Raw genomic sequence first — 18,877 nt, forward strand, 5'->3', positions numbered from 1 at the left:
TCGAATTCATATCGATACGTTATTGGAACCGAGTCTTCCTCGCGGCGGTTCTGCGAGATCCGGGATAATTGATTTTAATCGCTCTTCCGATAGATCCGCAGCTATCTGGAATGGAACGGTGGATGTTGCTTCGAAGCTGAAAAGCGTGTAGGATTAATGCCAGGTCTCTGTACGGAAATTCCTATTCGTTTTCATCGGAACGCGAGTGGGTCGATAGAAGCACGCTGGTGTAAGGAAAAGGCAACTTCTTGCTTCCATCCTGTTATCTTCGATGTTAGATTTATAGAGATTATCTCATCGCGACAACGTACAGCACTCTGATTCTATTAGTTTAGCATGGCCGCGAAAAACGGTATCGAACGTCGAACGCGTTTCGTCAAAATGGGACGTTCCGAAAATTTTGTTCGCGTTCAGATTACCGGTTGTTTGAGTTGTATCATCAACGATTGGCCAGGTTGCCGATCGAAAGCAGGCAGAAATGAAAATTCGGGGCAAATGTGACTTCATCGACCTTGTAGATAAGTTAGCGATCGCTCGGCTCGAAAAACGTGATAATCTTCGAGAACAACGGGTTGACGGAATTCACGAACAAAGCGGTTCTCGGCTTCGATCTCTCGGTTCTTGATTCGATCGAGCGTTTTCACGCACAACCTTCGGTCCTTCTTTACACCAATGACACGCACAGATATCCCGGAGGATCGTCCTTTCTATAAATAACCGCGTGTCTTGGTAAACCATGGCGATTTCCGCAATGAAAATAAATTCAACCGGCCGCGCGTACAAAGCGCTCGCGCGCGTGGTTCGTTCGTTCGCGTCTAGATGTAATAATTTTTCTGGCGACAGCCGTCCGTTCGTCGGCGATAAAACAGACCATCGACCTGCATTCGAGCCGAATTATAAACCGACCGTGCCGTTTTTCTACGAGCACTGGCAGTTTCGCGATCTAGTTGCGAAACGAACGTTCAGCTTGTATCGCGTTATTTCTCGGTCGCTCGTCGCTCCTTCGATCGTTTCTCTTTCTTACGTTTTCGTTCGATGGATGGGACTTTTTACGAGGGGTAGAAAAAAGAAAGAACGGGCTAGTATGGATCGGGAACGTTTCTTGCACGCGAGAAGAACGTTCGATCATCCGCGCCCCGCTTTCCGTTACTCTTCGATTAGCTTTTTGTCCGGTGAAAGTATCTTCGCGCGTGATTTTCCAGAAACTCCACGTCTTGAAAGATCATCGCGCGTGCCGACGTGCCGTTTGCCAATCTTCGCTCTGTGTAACGGCAATCATCGCGAAGTTTCGATGACTCACACTCGGGACGAAAGTCCGGTACACCTGTGACTCGGCCAGCGATCACGAGGATCAACGAGAAAGCAGAAATCTTCTCCTAGCCTTAAAATTAATCATTCTAGACACCTGGCAAGAACATTGAAGAAGATTCACGAAGCTTGGAGAACCCTTGAAATCTCGAGAAGCGGACGCGAAGATGAAGATCAAAGGTAGAGAGTCGAACGGCTCATCCTGAACGACAAACTGCAAAGGCGTCATACGACGCCAACGCTGCTCTCGGGTTTGGGCCCCAGGATGAGTCCCAAGGGACCGAGTCAGGAGGGCCCAAAGATGGAGGTGAGGGTGTCCTGCGTATCGTCGCCGGGCGCAGAACCTCAAGGGATCAGAGTGAAGATACCGGAACCGAAAAAACGACCCATGAGTCCTCCTATTCACGAGGCAACGCGCGCCAGATGTCCTTCCGTGTCCGAGAAGGATTTTTACAAGAAAGCCGTATCGTTGGATCGTCGGGACAGGTACCCAACGTTGTCCGGTGCCGAGATCAAAAGGGGATTAATTCCCGGTGGCGTGGATGCACCACGGACCAAGAGGAATCCCATGCTCGATCGAAAAAATCGGTTTCCAACGATCTCCGGCGCGGAGCTGAAACGAGGTCTCGCCATCGGCAAGTGTCCCCTGGAGGACGGGCTGGATCTCAGCCTGGCACCCTGGCCCGGTATGAAGTGGGCCTGCGTCAGGGTGTTGCACCTGTACTGCAAGGTGTTCGACCAGTTCGAGCTGTTCGAGCTGATAGTTAGGTAATTGAAGAAAGCGGCAAAGTTAGTTTCTGCAAACGAGTTTGCTGCGAGTGGATTATGTGGCAAACCTGTTCTATCGGATTTGGATTTAGCTGGGGTTAAAACGTAGGGAATTCAGGTTTTACCACGACGATATTTGAATTCAGGTTTTATCGAGCTCTCGGTGGTTCTTATCGAGTTCGAGCTGGCGCCCTAAGGTACATACGCTTTCGATTCCGGCCGACGTGTTTAACGATAGTACACGGTTAATATTTGCTCCTCCCAGACACGTGCCATCACAGTTGATAGATCGTTTACGGGCAGACCGTAACACCTTTCACGGACGTCTAACAATCTCAAGGCAACGCGTTTACTCGATAACATCGCGACCAATTAAAATTCTAGAGGTCCATTAGCGCCGGTGAGAGGACTGGCGGGGAAGGGCAGCATAAATATAATTAAACGGCATTAGCAGGCAGACAGAGTTGCCGTCGATGGCTCGTTGGTTGGCCGTTTCGCGACAGAAAGCAGCTTAGAAAGTCGGATCGAAGTTAGTCACGTCGACGACTACTTCTCACGACACAGTCTTTCGCTTTTCCAGATTTCACGCGCGCACCTTTCTTGGCGCGCGAAGCGCCGTGCCATAGAAACGTAGCCGGTCGATCGACCGCGTGACACGCGCGCGATTCCTTCAATCGCACCGCGTGCAAATCGAATTAGCGTCGTTTAACGAGTCGTGTTACGCGTGTTCCTTCGAACCACGTCGACGCGTTATCTTCCACCGCTGGCAATTAATAAACTCGATGATCTGGCGACGATTCCGGGGCAATTTTCCTCCGGCGCGGCTTCTTTTCTCGCGGTAGAAGCGCATTAATATAAGTCCACTCTGGCTCCGACCTCTTCAGTTTTACGTTTTTTCGGATTCCGCACCAACAGCGCCGCTTACATGCGTTACGCTTGTATCACCCATCGTGGAATGTCGGGACAAATCGCTCGGTTTATATATCTCCCGACGAATTAATCGCGCGGTATGGTCTCGCTGCTCGAACCGAAGGACGCAAATAGTCGTGCGTGACGCGCGTGGGACCTCGTAAATTATTCTGCTAAATTTTTTACGATGGCATCTCCGTGATTCTCGTCGCTCTTTACGAGATGCCATTTCAGACCAGGGCACGGTGCTTCCTAACCATTGTTGATTATACTCGAGCTATGTAGCAAGCCACCTTGACTAGTTCGCAACGAGATTTAAAGAGGCTCGTAATTGCTTAAACTCGTGCGTGTTGTTTTTCACGAGTTCGATGCGAGGCACGATCGAGCCAAATTTAAAAACCTTCATTCGTACAAATCGGTTACTCGAAAACGCGGTGTTTCTCATGGAAAATTTGCCTTTTTACGCGCACGACGAGCGGAATCGTATTCGCGATCGAATCGGTGTCAGCGGATATTCACGTGGGCAAAGGAAAACGAGCGTGTCGCTAGCGAACCAGTTGAAACGGCTCTAGGACAGCGTGCCATGAATGCGAATGAATTATGGTCCACCATGCGAGTATTACGTTTCACGTTCGCAGAGTTAACGAGGCGTCAACGTTAATTTGCATCCACCCTGCAATGCCAGGACACATCCACGGCGCTCGTATAATATCGAGAGAACGTAACACGACGCGCGGGTGGATGTTCAACGTTATCGTCCCCTTGTCAACGAAAAAGGCGCGAGAAACGAGCCGTTCCGTAGCAGCCGCGAGAACCCTTTATCGCTCAAGACCTCTTTGCCAACGGGCGGATTATGGTTCGTTGGCAAACAAAGCGTCTATTTCTCTGACATTATGAACGCGACATTATGAAAAGTGTTGCGCTGTGCCCCACGGGGATAATTCCTCAAAGGTTACCGAGCTAAAAATCGTTGTTTCTCTGATTATCAAGGGGAAAAGATGAGTTTCAGTATAGCTGGATATCGCGGTCACATAAGAACAGAGCGATGCTTCGCCTTTTACGAACTGTCGGTCGCACTTTGAACGACCCGCGAAAGGAGCTCTCGATGGACTAGTTTAGCTTCGAGAATTTACGAACGGGATACGAAGAATCTTTTTCGTTCTCGGTTGCTCGATCGACGAAAATAAGGTGTCAAGTTGCGTGGAGCGCGAATGTCTTCTCAGTCTCGAAATCGCGCTTCTATGAAACCCGATTTTACGGCGGCCCATTAATGCGTCCGCTGGCACTGTTAAATTTAACGAGCTCTCCTCTGCGTCGATCTTCGCCTATGTTTCGCCCGTTTCCACCATTCGTCTGGTCCTATAAATCGAAATTCGTAGATTTGCGAGTAAATCGTCGCACCACCCGTCGCTTCCTCGTCTTATTTTTCCTCGTTTTTTTTCCTGAATATAGCGCCGGATAAAGCTTCCTTTTGTTAGATTTATCTGAGAGCTCTTGTAGTCGTATTATCGAGGTCAAATGCACGAAAGAAGAAAAGAGAGTTTCGTGTTAGAGTCGACGCGACCTTGTCGCTGATATATCCGGAAGGGTGCGGTAGAACGGCGATGAATGCCGGCAACAGGGCAAATGCATCCCCTTGATTATACGATTGACGTTCGATCCGACCATTAGCGTGTGATACGTGGGCGGTAGGAATTAGAGTCGCGACTTTTACGCAATCAGCCTTTCCCCTGTTATTCCCGAATCGAGTCGCAGATTGCTGCAGGCAAAGTTTTTCCAAACGTCTTTCTGTTTCTAGTCGAATTAATATCGTAGTTTTCTACGCGCTAGGAAAAATCAGATCGCGGCATCGAGAGTTGTTAACGTTGACGAAACGAGCGTATCCCAGTTGCAAAGTTGGAACAGTAGATGAATTGAAAAAAATAGGAAACGAGGACATCGTTGGAAAAAAATAACGCAGATGTTTGCATTGATTAGAGCATCGGCAGGAAGCGCTTCGCGTTAAAGCGCAATAAAACTGGATTCGATTAAAGGTTCTATCAGGACATGGAGACGTATCCGGAGTTAATGAAAGACTGGAGACGAATATTTAGCCTCCGTGGTATCCTCTCGGTTTAATAGATACGTGCAGCTAAGGTATTGGTGTCCGCCCTACATACAGCCACGGGGAAACTAAGGCAGTTTCCTAAACGGGAGAGAGACATTAATCTTCTTGCTCGATACCACGAGAAATTCCGAGTATATCATGAATGATGCATGACTTTGCAAAGTAACGAATCACTGAGAGATTCTTTCTCCTTTTCAGAAAGAACTGCACCAGTTGCAAGTGTCCCCGAGAGGCGCACGATGTATGCCACGAAGAATGGGTGTCGGTCAGGTCTCGTTTGGGCCTTAAAGGCGAAGAATCTTCGTGCCCGGTTGCTTTCGACCCCAGGGAGAAGGGCCTCGCCTGGGCTCCTCCTGGTCTACCAGCTCACAAGGTGGGTAATCGCGATCGTTTCCTCCGTGCTCGTTCCGTGCAACGTGATAATCGTTTCCTGCTCCATCCCGTTTAACCGCGCGCGTACCGTCTCGATTTGACGCAACCGCCGAGATTCAACAAACAATCGTAACACATGAAATTCTACAATTGTCGGGAGTTATCTGGTCGATTACGTCGAGAGGATACCATCTGCAGATGGAACCAACTCTCTAATAACGAGATACAGTGGTAATACGATCGTGAAAAACGTTGCGTTACGCGTTCACGGTCGTTTACACGCGCTTGCAGTTTACAATATTTTCCAAAGCCCTCGGCGTAAATTACCAGGAGCTGGTCTTTATCATCGGCGGATGCTCTATCTTTCGCTCCTTCCGTTACCCAATCGCGTTTACCATATCTTACTGGACATTGGATAGACACGCGAGTTTTTGCAGCGATCCGTCCTTGTTTCGTTAGAAATTACATCGACGCTACATCACGCTCGTTTCCCTTTTGTTACAGGTGGAAGAATACTTCTCCATGCTGCCGGAGATATCCGTACCCAGGCTAGGCACGCCTGGGGAACGATACAGGGACCGACAATTGGCGATTCAGCTACCTAAGCAGGACTTAGCCAGAGCTTATTGTCGCCATTTGAATCCGAAACATGCCAGTAGCGCCGACGATTTTATGGCGGCGAGGAACGAGATCGCGTTGGATATCGGAAGCGTACAAGAAGTACTCGAGAGAGATCTCGTAAGTATCAACGTGAATATTATTATTCTATCGAAGTACGAAACTAAGAGTGTTTGATTCGTTTGTAGGAATGCGGCGCGTGTCACGCGCCCCTGAAATACGGTAGCCTCGCCGTATCAGCGAGCAAGTTGGGTCTTTTGTATCATCCTGCTTGTTTCCGATGCACAGAGTGTAAGGAGCTTCTCGTTGATCTCGCTTACTGCGTACACGACGACACTCTGTTCTGCGAGAGGCATTACGCCGAACAGCTGAAACCCAGGTGCGCAGCTTGCGACGAGGTGAGTACGTTTATTTGCCGTTTGCTCGCAAATTTCGGAAATCGAAACTTCTGCGACAATTTATGGCAACGTTTAAGTCGACGAAAGTGAGAACAAGCTGCGAATTGCTTAATGAAACGTCCTTAAATGTTTTCAATTTCCCGCTCGAAAGAGGAAATAGTACCGGCCGTACCCGATCAGATAAACTTACCGTGCGGCGCTAGTAAGATAGCCGTAGCTCATTCCGTGACGAAACCTTCTTATCTACTGAAATCTCCTTTATCGACGGTAGAGGTTTGCTAACCTCGATCGTTGCCATCGATACATAGAAACGAATCTCGATGCACGTTTCGAATTCTAACGCGGGAAATACTGAATCGTTCGCGCGGAATAAACGATAATTCATATATTTTAATTAATTTTCACGAAGCCAACAGTTTTTATTGTTACTCTTTCAAGCAAATCTGATTCGTCTTCCCACACGCGGTTGATTTTTCCATTTACGGTTAAGATCCGGCGAAAAAACGAAAGATCGCGCGCGACTGTTTTGCGAAGGTACTTTGCATCGTTCCGCCGAGCGTTTTTATTGCATCGGTGGCATTGCTTTCGCATTAAGAAAACCTGAAATCTCACCGGTGACCCAAATGCGCACAGTCAGCTGTCAAGGTGCGCGTAAATCGCGATTCGTGCCAAGCTCGGGCCTGTTTACCGCTCTTAAGTGTACGAGAACATCGTTTCCGAGCTTACGAACGATTTACCGTCGACATTGCCGCGATCACCGGCGCAAATAAATTCTCATTGAGTAATATACAAGTTACCGTGCAATTTTATGCAATCGTCAAACGATTTATTCGGTTGTTCCAGAATCTTTCTCTCCCTTGTCTGGAAACTTTCGCTGTTCTCGCTGACAGATATCGAGCTCTCGTGACAGTTTAAACGTCGATCTTGACTAATCGTAAACAGTCTGGCTGTTGTTAAAATATCTGCGGCATAGTGATACGAAGTGCAGCGCAATCGCGAGGCGTTGTCTCGCGCGTTGCGCCGGAACTGGGCCGCTTTCGGCTTTATTTAGATGGACGGAAATAGGAATCGTGTAGGATTGAAGCCGAACATCGTACAAGCATGTTCGTCACCGTGGCCACTGCGCAATGCGAATTATGTTGTAGAAACGCGAATTGGCCAAACCTACGATCTTTTTATCTCGATTCGTCGCTGACTAATAACTTTACTCACTCGTTTCGATGTCTGTATTAAACGTTACTCAAATATACGATCAATCGAGTACCGCGCGTTTCCATGTTTCTTCTTCTCAAAGAAATGACTGGGATAATCAAACAACTCGTCGATGTTTCATCTTTTTCTTTTTTATTAACTCAAACTGTGACAGTACTAAACCGAAGTTTTTCAGAATCGAGAAACTTCGATGCGAACGAAAGATGGTTGCTCTGGAACGCGGCTAACTCGAGAAGCTACAAAGCTTCAGTTGTTACAATTTGTTACCACCTTTCTCGTTCGTCTAACACGTCCGAATTGGTTTTCTTCCAACCGGAAACCCTATTAATCGCACCTGCGGCCGGTCGGTAATCTATTTTGATTTCTTGTCGAAGCTCCCACCACGATCGCGTAGTGTCCAGACACCGAGAACCGTTCCCGTCTTTTATTAGAGTCAGTCAATTGGAGGCGAACGAAAGGCCTAGCAAACCGCGAGAATAATCGACCAACCCGTTCTTCCCTCTTCGATCGAATCTAGTCGCGTTTCCCGTCCTCCCGATTCGCGCGAGTCACGTCGAGTCCGGCGTTCTCGGATCTTCGCGATCGTCTTTGATTTTTTCTGCAGCAGTAAAAGCAGTGGTCTCTGGTTTCGGTAAGTGAAACGAGTCACACTCAGCCACACACGAGCCACTACCCGCTGAGGACAACGCTCGATCCTCAAAAGACTCGTTTGATCGACGATCAACAGCCTTTCGTCGATCGACGATCAATACTCTTTCACTCTGTCTGACAATAAAATACAGAAACACGCAACGAACGTTCGCATTGTTCCCTCCCAGTTCGTATTCGGGCGTACGGCCAACGTAATCGTAACCGGATCTCGGTAGAATCTCGTAAGGAATTTCGGCGAGAGCGTCGGCAAGCTTGTGAATATTTCTGATAAAAAACACGCGGTAGGTTTAGAAGCGCGAGACTCGAGCGTCATCGACGATCATTTCGGAAGACGGTCTGAGCCTCCGACGGGAAACAAACGGCCTTTATAGAAAAGCGTGGCGTAACAGTGACGCAACAAGCCGTTATAGCGTCGCCGTCGTAAAATTCTACCGCGTTGTCTATTTCGGGAGCGTCGTGGTTCACGTACTACGAGTCTGCTGCGCAAAAATTGTCTCTCACGCCTCCATTTGACCCGCGAACGTGCATCCTCGAACGCTCGATCGTTCTAGCTCGCGCTAGGAACGCTACGGGTTAGCTTCTGATCGATCGGATATCCTGCTCGATCGTCGCAGCTAGAAAACGAAAGAACGTTCCGAATGGAAAAGCGAATAGCAAGACGCTTTGTATTTTACGTCGTCTCGCAATTTGCGCGTCAAGCGCATCCGAAGGGATAGCGACAATTTATTTATCATCTGTCGATGACAAAATACAGGGTGGTTGGTAACTGGTGGTACAAGCGGAAAAGGGGCGATTCTACGCGAAAAAAGAGGTCGAAAATATAGAATAAAAATTTTTCGCTTGGGGCTTTGTTTTCGAGAAAATCGACTTTGAATTTTCGCTCGGTACGCGTGCACTTTATCACGTCTCGTTATAACGGATCTCACTGTAGATCGTTGTCTCGATGGAAAAATTAAAAAAAAAAATTTTTATTCTATATTTTCGACTTCTTTTCGCATAGAATTACTCCCTTTCCGCTTGTACCACCAGTTACCAACCACCCTGTATATAAGCCACGCGTTACTACTTTTCTATCCAAGTTTCGCTTCGGAGGATCAAAGTTTCTTTCCAAAGCAATTAATGTTTCTTTAAAATTTCATCGAGCGTGCGCTTCGGAGTATTATAGCAGACGGAATCGATCGTTCGGACTAGAAACCGCGTACGAGAGCAATTTCGAAAATAGCGCATTGCTGTTGCAACGCGAAAATGAATGACGCGAATTCAGGTCACCGGAGCCGCGTTCATTCGTCAAAAATACTTAAACGAAAACCGAGCAACTTGGGCGATGAGTCGTGGAAACAGAGAGCCGCACGACTAGCATTCTGTTTAGGTCTTTGCACTTGACCGCTTCCCTGCTGCTACAGCGTTCTTCGCGTATCCAAAATGAGCCGCGACGATCGATTTCGAGCATCGGAGACAGTTAAAAGCAAAGTTTCCACGCAAGGAATCGTGGAAGATAAACACGATGGTCGATGCAGCGTCGAAGGTTGGCTATTCTCGGAGCGATTATCGAAAAAAGTGTATGCATCAACCTATTTCGCGTAAACACGCGGGCGCCTGCGCGACGGACATTCGATATAATACGATGGCAAGCTAAGATTGCAGCTTTTGTCTTTAGCACTTTGTTTCCCCGCTGACAATACTCGGCTCTTTACTCGACTCGTCCAAGTTTCACGTAAGATCAGCATTAATTTCGATCCGAGCAACGATACAAGAGCTAGAAAAATAGTTGTGTGCGTTGGGATATTATTCTTTGATCCAAAGACTATTCGAGAGGGTCAGAAAAGCGTGGACGAGCCGCTAACGCTAAGCCGCAAGGTGGAAGCGTGCTCGTTGAGCAAAAGATTCGATGCACCTGACACAAGGTGGAACGAAGGGTCGTCCTAGGAACAGTGGGAACGGCTGCAAAGTTTTCAGCGGTCTAATTCGGTCGGCTCGCGAAATGACTTCGTAGAGATCCGGTGGCACGCTTTTCTCCGACCATGGCACACACGTTCGATCATCGACCGAAATAACATTGGCATTGTTCCGTTTCCCTCCAGAAGAACCGGCTTTCGTGGCAATCGGGTCGACTAATTTCGACCCTTCGCCACGACCGTGGAATGTCGCGCCTTCTACGGCCGCATTTTCAGGTCGATCTACGTTCTTCCATTTCGAACGAACGTCGATTCGATTCGTTTCGCCGTTCCGCGGAACCAACCGTGTACGATTTCTAGTCGATCCATGAGCGGAAGGGGTCAAGGTCCAACCACGACTGTTTGCCAAACCAACGATTCATAAACGAGGAATTAATTCCATGGTTCGTGACTAGAAAACCGTAACCTTGCAAATGCAACCGGGGAAGGAAGTTTGGAACTATGTCGTGAAAACAACGCGACGAGCGCAGTTTCGCAGAAACGTTTCGTGAATCAGAATATTAATCGTCGCGACCCACGATTGTCGCTACGTTGTTTCGAGTCGTTTCTCGATGTAAATACACAAGGAAACAAGATAGGACGAGGAGGACGGAATTTTATTTTCGTCGATGATTTATTTACTCGTTCAAGTGCCAGGTGTGGACGAAGTGATTCGACCATCGATCACACGGCCAGCTTTTCGTTCGACAGCAACAGGAACCTCATGAGACGTCGAGATCTTCTTTCCGGCAGAGAGCGATAACCTTGCGCCTGCTTATCGTATCTTTGACGCTTTTCATTCAGAAGTCGTTCCACTCGATTAACTATACAAATTACACGAAAAATCCTGTCTAACGTTAGAAATAGATTCGATGGATAAGTATCGAGGGAGGCAGAGGGCAAAGCTCTCGTTCGTTCCTTGGATCCTCTTTTAGCTCCGGAAATAAAGATACTCATAATCCAAACAGCGCTCATTCGATCATTGCGAAAGAAAAGCACACGGAATCGCTCCGTCCACTTCTTCGTATTTACACGACAGATCAAACGAACGTGACGCAGTCGTTTTGCATAACCAGCGGTGTTCTCTGTGCGGGGAACGTAATCGTAAATCAATTTACTCCAACGGATCGTGTTCGATAAATCGTGCTATGGAAACTGACGCCATCGTGACGCGCGTGTTTACGCGATATACACTATCGTGATACGCAATTCGAAACTTTATCGCGTTTTTTCTCCTACCCTATCGATTTCTATCATCTTATTCTATACGTCGATACGGTCGAACGAAAAGCATACAAACAAAGGTAAACGATTTTTAAGGAACAATCGGACAGTGTTGCGGTACGACGCAAATATAGATCATCGAGAGTTCGATAAGCTGGACGTTGGGTGTTTCGATATCTGTTTGGACGTGCGCCAGAGAGACGTACCGCGCGCAAAACGTGTATCGAAGATCGGCTCGACTCGTTGATTCGTAACCGATGAGGTAACCGAAATAAAGTCGTGCGAGTAACGCCAGAAATTCGGCCGCGCATCTCGGCCACGTAAACAAGCCGGAATTTCCACGCCAGAGCTCCGTCGAGTTCGAGCAAACATAGAGAAAGAGAGAGCGCAACGATGAATGGGATTAGGTTAATTGATCGACGTAACGGATCAAAGGTCACGTCGCAATTGAACTTGAATCCTGGAAACTTTCTCTCGCTCGAAAGTTTCGCGACGAAAGATGGGACGACGTAAACGAAAAGAACGGCGACCAGAGTTCGCACTGACCGTGCTAGTTGCTGTATGATCGATTTTAAAGATGCGCTTGGACGCGAATCAAGTTGCAAGCGACGAATCGTTCGTTTTTGCGAAACGATCGCGACCAAAGGTGCCAAACTCTCGTTCTCTCGTCGCGACGTCGTACAGATATCGAAAGGACGCCCCCGCGCCAACGTTTCCGAACACGACGAGGAACGATGGTTAACGGATTGGCTCATTAGAGCTCGGCATCGATCGCAATTAATCGCGCGACCGATGATCGGACGTCGCACGCGGCGACTGCCAAATCGGGCTCCGTTAATTATCTCGAGCGAGTGATCGATCGCGACGCGTACGCTGCATTAAGGACAGAGATTCGCGTCCAGGGACATTCGAGCTAACTTTAGCCTTAGCCACGGTTCGCTCCTCAAGTCGAACGTTACGTCGACATAACGAGCCGAACGGCCACTAGTTTACCCCGGGTCCGAACGGTTTGCCCACGGAAAATAAAACAGTTCTCTGGCCGCCATCCGGCCGCATGGATAAGCCGATAATCGCGTGATCACCGCCTCCTCGAGTACGTGCCGCTCGGTCAGGGCCCGCGACGCCTTTCAGCCTGCTAAACGGGCTACGCCACCGTTGTGGACCAGTGGGTGCGCGTGGGTGGTGGGTGCCCCCCCTAGGAAGTCGTTTTAACTTCTCGTCTCATCTCGTCTCTTTCCTCTCTTTCGTCCCCCGGGTGTGTGACGTCAGCCTAGAGGATTACCCGAGTGACACCAAGAGTTTGGTCGAGATCCCGAGGATATCTTATGGATGTAGCACGCACATCACCGAGATTCCCTTCGCTCTCCGAGATCGAGGAATTCCGGTATATGTTTCCGAGAGGACTTCTCTCGTAGATCATCCTGGAGAGGTCCCTTCTATGCTCCCAAAGAGCGACGAGCTCGCGAAAAACAACGATAGGATGAAGCACCGCCAACTGTATGGGTATTTGACGTGTCGAGTTCGTGACGTAACATAGTCTATCTGTAAAGTGATTCGCGTAGAAAAATATCGTTTCTTCATGATAATACGATAGAAGACCGCTCTTACCGTTTCTCATCGGAAAATCCAAGAACGCTTTTCGAGATGGGCTTGATGATGTCGATACTGATCGGGTGCGTCGGCATGTTGGAGCTGTTCGCCTGCCTCCGTCACGTCACCGACGGCGTCGTGATCAGGATCAATCAACCAGCCACACCGTGTCTCTCGTATCACGAACCGAACGATACTATGAGCACTCATGACTCCATCTGCAGTTTCAGTCACTCGACCGACGTGAATTTGCCTCGTGGCGCCAAGCACAAATTGGAGAATCTGCACGAGTATAGTTTACGAATCAGAACCGAACTGCGATCCCTGGACAAGAACTTTGACTACAGCGCGTTGTCGGAATGCAGCACCAGAGATTTCCTGTTACCCTCCAGGGCAAGCCCGGACTCCAGGCTCAGTCCAGATTTCGAGTATCTGGTACAAGCGAGCGATTCTCGAGAGGATCAAGCGGAAGCGGAAAACGATCACAGGGATCTATACGAACGAGATATTTACGAAGATGCGACTGAAAACTGGCGAATGGAAAGTAGTTCGAGAGACCGACCATTATCCGTGATAACCGCAGAACCGGAGAAATACGTCAGAATACCGACGCCGATTCCTTTCAACGTGGACGATCCGTTGTCCAGTTCCGGAGCTTCGAGCGACGTGGGTACGTCGTTCGACAACGATTCCGGAAACGAAGCACCCACAATGAGATCCTTCGAATCGATTCCAATGATCAAACGATACAAGAGTCCTTCGGAAGGTGGATCCTCGGTAGACGAGTCCGATTGCAACGAGCGAAGGAAATATCTCAGGAAACTGATCAGAAAGTCTCGCTCCAAGTCTCCCGAACCTTCGAAGAGTTTCGAAAATTTCCGAGAAACCGAAATATCGATTCTTTCCGAGAAAGCGAACACGACCGAACATCAAGTTGAATCGGTAAGAGTACCGAGTCAGAGGAAGAAGATCAAGTCCTCCGGCACGATCACGAGGAAGCCCACGAGGTTGAAATCGAAGGACGCACAGGTGAGCAGAAGCGCCGAGAATTTAACGGCGAGAAAGTCGAAGAGGCACCGAGATCCGGAGAGACGGAAGTCGGATATCTCCGTTCAGACCATCGGCAGCTACCAGAGAGACGAATGGACCAACACGTCGCCCCCAGACAGTCCCGCGATGTCCAGGTCAGAGAGTCGGAGGAGCGTGTCCGTCCAGGTGCAGACCAGTTTCGAGAAGGAACTACCGAGCTTGGAAGCTTCGACGGAACTGGAGGGCTCGGTTCTGGGTCTGTCCGAGAGCAGAAGAGATCTCACGTCTCGGGATCATTTTGGCAGAAGGACCTTTAAGAATAGAAGATTCGGATCCGGTTCCAGGGACAAGGCCGACGACGGCGACGGCGCTCGAGATAACTTCTCGATGACTAATGCAACTTCATCCGTTGAGAGATCCAAGGATGAGGCGCGTCTGCTGAAAATATCCAGCTTCGAGGAGGCGGACGATGAGGATTATCAGAAAATCCGGAACATCTTAACAGACTCCGACTCGAAAGAGTTCAACGAGAAGAAGAGGAGAAAGGGATCTAGGTCCGTGTCCTCGTTCGAGGACGAAGATTATTGGGACGCGGAGGATGTGAGTGCAGCAACTGGACGGATACAGTACTCGATACCGGATCCCGATCGAAACAAAGCTTTCTGGGTAATGACGCAATCAATGAAGCTCCTCCCGTCTCTCTCCGAGTACACTCGTTAGTTACACCCAATTCATTCAACACTCTTTAGACAGTGAAATACAGTTGAAAATCACCATACACACTTTCCCCGCTGTTTGTATGATTTTACTCGACTCAATATCGCTGTCACCCACTCAATTATCGAGAAATTGGGATAACTTGAGATTTCGGAAAATCCAAAAGATCGATAGAAGCACTCATCGTCCAATAACAGTCTGTGTTAATCCTAGGAATATTTATTTTCGAGGAAATTACTAATTGCTGACTGTTAGAAATCTAACATACCAAAAGGTACAAAGAAAAGACAGAGAAATTAATTTCCAACCCCACTAGGTGCGATTTGAACTCGAGACAATTTGATAGGAGTCGCGTTATCGAATATTCTTCTTCACTAACACTGACCATCTAATCGCCGTCATCGTACTTGCTTCGTGTAACACTCGGCAATCGGAATATTTTTTAAACTCTGCGTATTAACCACGATTACAGTTATAAAATAGATTTTAACTTTCAACCGGGTCGTTAAATAGTTAGGAAGGTGCGTGTACAAACGAGATCGCGCGAAACAACGACGGTATACTCACAAATCACGGTGACTCGTGTTTTCACTGATGGTACCGAATTCTTGGTCGTTATTTGTCAAATAACCGACCTGGAATAGCGGCGACGAAGTCGTAAAACTAATGGCGAATCGCTTTTGGCCGCGAGACAACGGCGGTGTGCGAAATTACTCGCCGACTGGTATCAGATTCATTCTACGTGAAATAAAAAAACAAATGCCACCTGGTTCTAACATAAAACGATAGAATATTTGCCACTGACGTGACGCGACGATTGCATAATATACCTCAGCCTCGACTCTGGCCGAGGCCACTGGCGATCTTGGACCCGCTATTGTTATCCCCAAAATCTTGGAATCTTACGTTGTAGAGGGAAAAAAGAATCGTAAGGAGACGGGGTGAGAAAACGCGATCCCAATTTCGTACGAAATACTCACAGTTCTCTGGCACGTTCATTGGTGCCGTGTGCCTCGCGTGGGGTCTCCCAAAATATCAATCTCGTACTCGCTTGCAAATAATATACGTATACATCGCACTCCTGTCTCGTCGTTTACCTCAGACGCGACACTTTCTCAGGGCTTCTCTTTACGAACGTTTATGGGATTACAGGGATATTAATTTTTACCTGGTCGTCTTCGAAGCTTCCCGGTTTGTGGTTTAACAGAGTTAAGGTTCAAAATGTACATCACGGAAATGTATTAAACGGATATCAGCGATCTATCGCTGATCATCGAACGTCTACGATCACCATAGACGTTTTCAAGGCAATCGCTGGTACACCAGAAGCTCATCGCCAGAAGAATCCTCGCGATATTCCACTATTTTGGTCGACCCGATTTTTCAGCGGCGTTATATTTTTAATCGTCCCTCTTCCGGACCCCTCATGGCCGATATTATGTTACCGCCCGCCACGATTCTCAATCCGCGTAGGCGATCACATCCTCCTGTGACGGGCGATTTTCATTTTCCAGCTATTTATAAAACGGCCGGCGTTCCTGAAATATCTGTATGATGGAATGGCGATTTACCGTGAAACCGTGAAATTGAGACCACCGCCTAAATCTACCATGGCCGTGTTCCCGTAATTCTCTCTCGCCGGCCATGGTTACGATTTTCAAACCGGAATACGCGAATCATTGGTCGTGTTTGATAATCACGGCTGAAAGAGGTATCAGTGACGATGAGAATGCGGAACGTGGGTGGGCCACACGAATTGGTGATGTGCGGAACATTCCGATCCAATTACACCGTGGACTTCTTCTTTATTTTTCCGGCCAGTTCTATTTCTCGCGTAGTTTCACCCCGCGTCAACCAGCAACCACCTGTTTGGCACGTGATCAACTTGTCGATGTTTCAAGAAAAACGATCGTGTATGATCGATGACGCTTTCGTATCTTTCCTATGAATCTCTATAGATCGCAATAGTTTACAAATAGCTTTATCGATAAGAGTTTTTTTCGCGTCGATCCTATCTAACCTAGATCGGGAAGCTTTTGGAAAAATCTTTACTCCAATTCCATCTATCGTGAAGCAACGATCCGATTCGTTGATCGTCGATTACCTAGTTGCGTTTCATCGACGAAATTATCTACCACTCTACCACTGCTCCCAATTCCGAGACTTATCGAACGAATTCGATCGCAAACAGAAAGCAACATATAATTTTATTTCATTTGATCTATCGAATGGGCTAACGATCTTCCTTCTGATCATTCACGAATCGAATCGTCTGTATTTCTCTCGTCTCGTCGAGACTATCTCGGGCAGATAGAGGAGACAACGTTAAAGTGTCCAGAAATATCGCTATCGAGAAAAGATAAATAAAAATGAAGAAAAAGGGAAAGATTTCAAGGAATCGGACCGGCGTTGCCGCGAACCTGTAACCTGTCGCGGTCGATCGCTAACAAGTCGAATGGCAACGACTAAAGAGGGGGACAACGGAGTCAAAGAGAGAAAGAGGGGTGTCGTGGAGAAGTTGCACCCGGCACACTGCATCGAGAATCTCGACGAGGAGGAGGCAACGGAGGAAAAGAAGGAGTAGAAGGTTAGGGAAGATGAAGAGGGAAGAGAAGAGAGCGAAAAGGAGGATGGGGGAAGAGGGTGGCGGACGCGCGCGGTGAGTTTCTGGAGTCGTCGGGACGCCGAAAATAGCGTCCCGATATGATGATGCCCGGAGCGCGACGATCCTAGATTTCAGTCAGTTCGCAAGCTCGAAAGCTGCTGGCTACACACGGAACACTCCGACTACGCTCCGGTTTTACATTTTCATAGAGGCGCCAATCAGCCTTTTTCGTTTCCGAAGCTCCAAGCGTTCGTCTTTCTTTTCGTCTCTTCTTCTGGACTACTCGTCCGGTTCCCGGTTCTTCTCCTCGTTTCCTCGTGAGACGACATTCGAGAGTATTCTCGCGACCGAGATTGTTAAACGCGCGGAACAAGCTTCAACGAGCAGCACACGATGGCGGAAGTAGACGGTGTAGTGTTCACGACCACCGAGCGCAAGATTCGCAAAGTGAAGAAGACGACGAAGCGCAGGGAGAGCCACGATCAGAACGCCGAGGTCACGATCACCGAGGTCGACAGCACGCAGAATCACCACGCCATCGAAGAGTATGTGCTGGCTGCAGATCTAACTCGGATCGGCCCGAACACGTTTTCGACGATCCCCTTTTTCTCAGCCACGAGCTTTCCGTTTGCGATCGCAATCCTCGCGAAACGAGATCTTGGCCGTCACCCGTGAACCCGCGCGATTTTCCAACTCTATCGTTGTCACGTGAAATTTTTGCCTTTTTCGTCGTTGATCCAAGTTTTAGCATGGATGGTGAAAGACAAACGCGAATCTCGATATTCGCGGGAAACGAGAAAAATCGATGATCCATTTCGGCAACGGACAAAAGCAAGCTCTTTGGTCGCGAGCTGTATTTGCTTTCCGACTCGACCTACTTTACTTTGATAGCGAAATTTCATGGTTACGTTTGCCGCGGTCGGTTCATCGTCCCCCCTCCCCTTCCACTGGTTGTTTTCTCCTTACCGTTCCAGAGTAACGAGCTACTAAAACAACGAACTACATAGGAACGAGCTCCGATAGTAACGAGAGCTCGAAAGATTTGGTAATGTTTCCAAAACACGTTCGTTTTGCGAAATTTTCGGGTAACCGGCCAGCTTCTCGTGCCGAGGAGCGCTCTTCTCTCATGGGAGTAGAGGTTCGCGACGCGAGATCCTCTCGATCGACGATCGAGAGTGCCGCGTAATTCGTACGATACATATTATGCATTTTCTTTACGCCACGATTATATGTTCCCGTACAAAAAATACTCAGCCAGCACATACAACAGCACTCAACCAAGGTACATATAACCAGCAAATCTATCGCAACACCGTCGCAGATACGCTAGACACTGCAGCACCAAGCAATGAAAGAGAGAGATTGCGAGGAACTTTTGCGGTTCGGTCGGTGGGAAATTTCGTCGGACGAAAAAGCGAGAGAAAACGATGCTGTG

General features: G+C 48.2%; 1 protein-coding gene and 1 long non-coding RNA gene across 11 annotated transcripts in view; one reads left to right on the forward strand and one right to left on the reverse strand.

Moving 5' to 3' along the window:
* Positions 1–18,877, forward strand: part of Lmpt (four and a half LIM domains protein limpet) — a 71,470-nt gene that overhangs the window by 40,272 nt on the left and 12,321 nt on the right. For 5 of the 10 annotated variants that reach the window (XM_069110727.1, XM_069110726.1, XM_069110721.1 and 2 more), the window contains 3 exons: positions 5,291–5,465; positions 5,969–6,202; positions 6,271–6,480. In XM_069110727.1, coding sequence (XP_068966828.1) covers positions 5,291–5,465; positions 5,969–6,202; positions 6,271–6,480 — 619 coding nt within the window. Of the gene's footprint in view, positions 1–1,221; positions 2,077–5,290; positions 5,466–5,968; positions 6,203–6,270; positions 6,481–13,145; positions 14,787–17,559; positions 17,988–18,224; positions 18,725–18,877 lie in introns of those variants that run through there. The other 5 variants (XM_069110724.1, XM_069110722.1, XM_069110723.1 and 2 more) reach the window with 5 other exon arrangements.
* Positions 10,879–16,899, reverse strand: LOC138178661 (uncharacterized). The gene is made up of 3 exons (XR_011172771.1): positions 15,405–16,899; positions 13,110–13,373; positions 10,879–13,043 (listed from the first exon to the last, which is right to left on the reverse strand). It is a non-coding gene; the product is annotated as an uncharacterized LOC138178661 (long non-coding RNA).

This window comes from Bombus flavifrons, chromosome 4 (assembly GCF_040668555.2).
Source record: "Bombus flavifrons isolate JBK064 chromosome 4, iyBomFlav1_principal, whole genome shotgun sequence".
Taxonomy (NCBI): Eukaryota; Metazoa; Arthropoda; class Insecta; order Hymenoptera; family Apidae; genus Bombus; species Bombus flavifrons.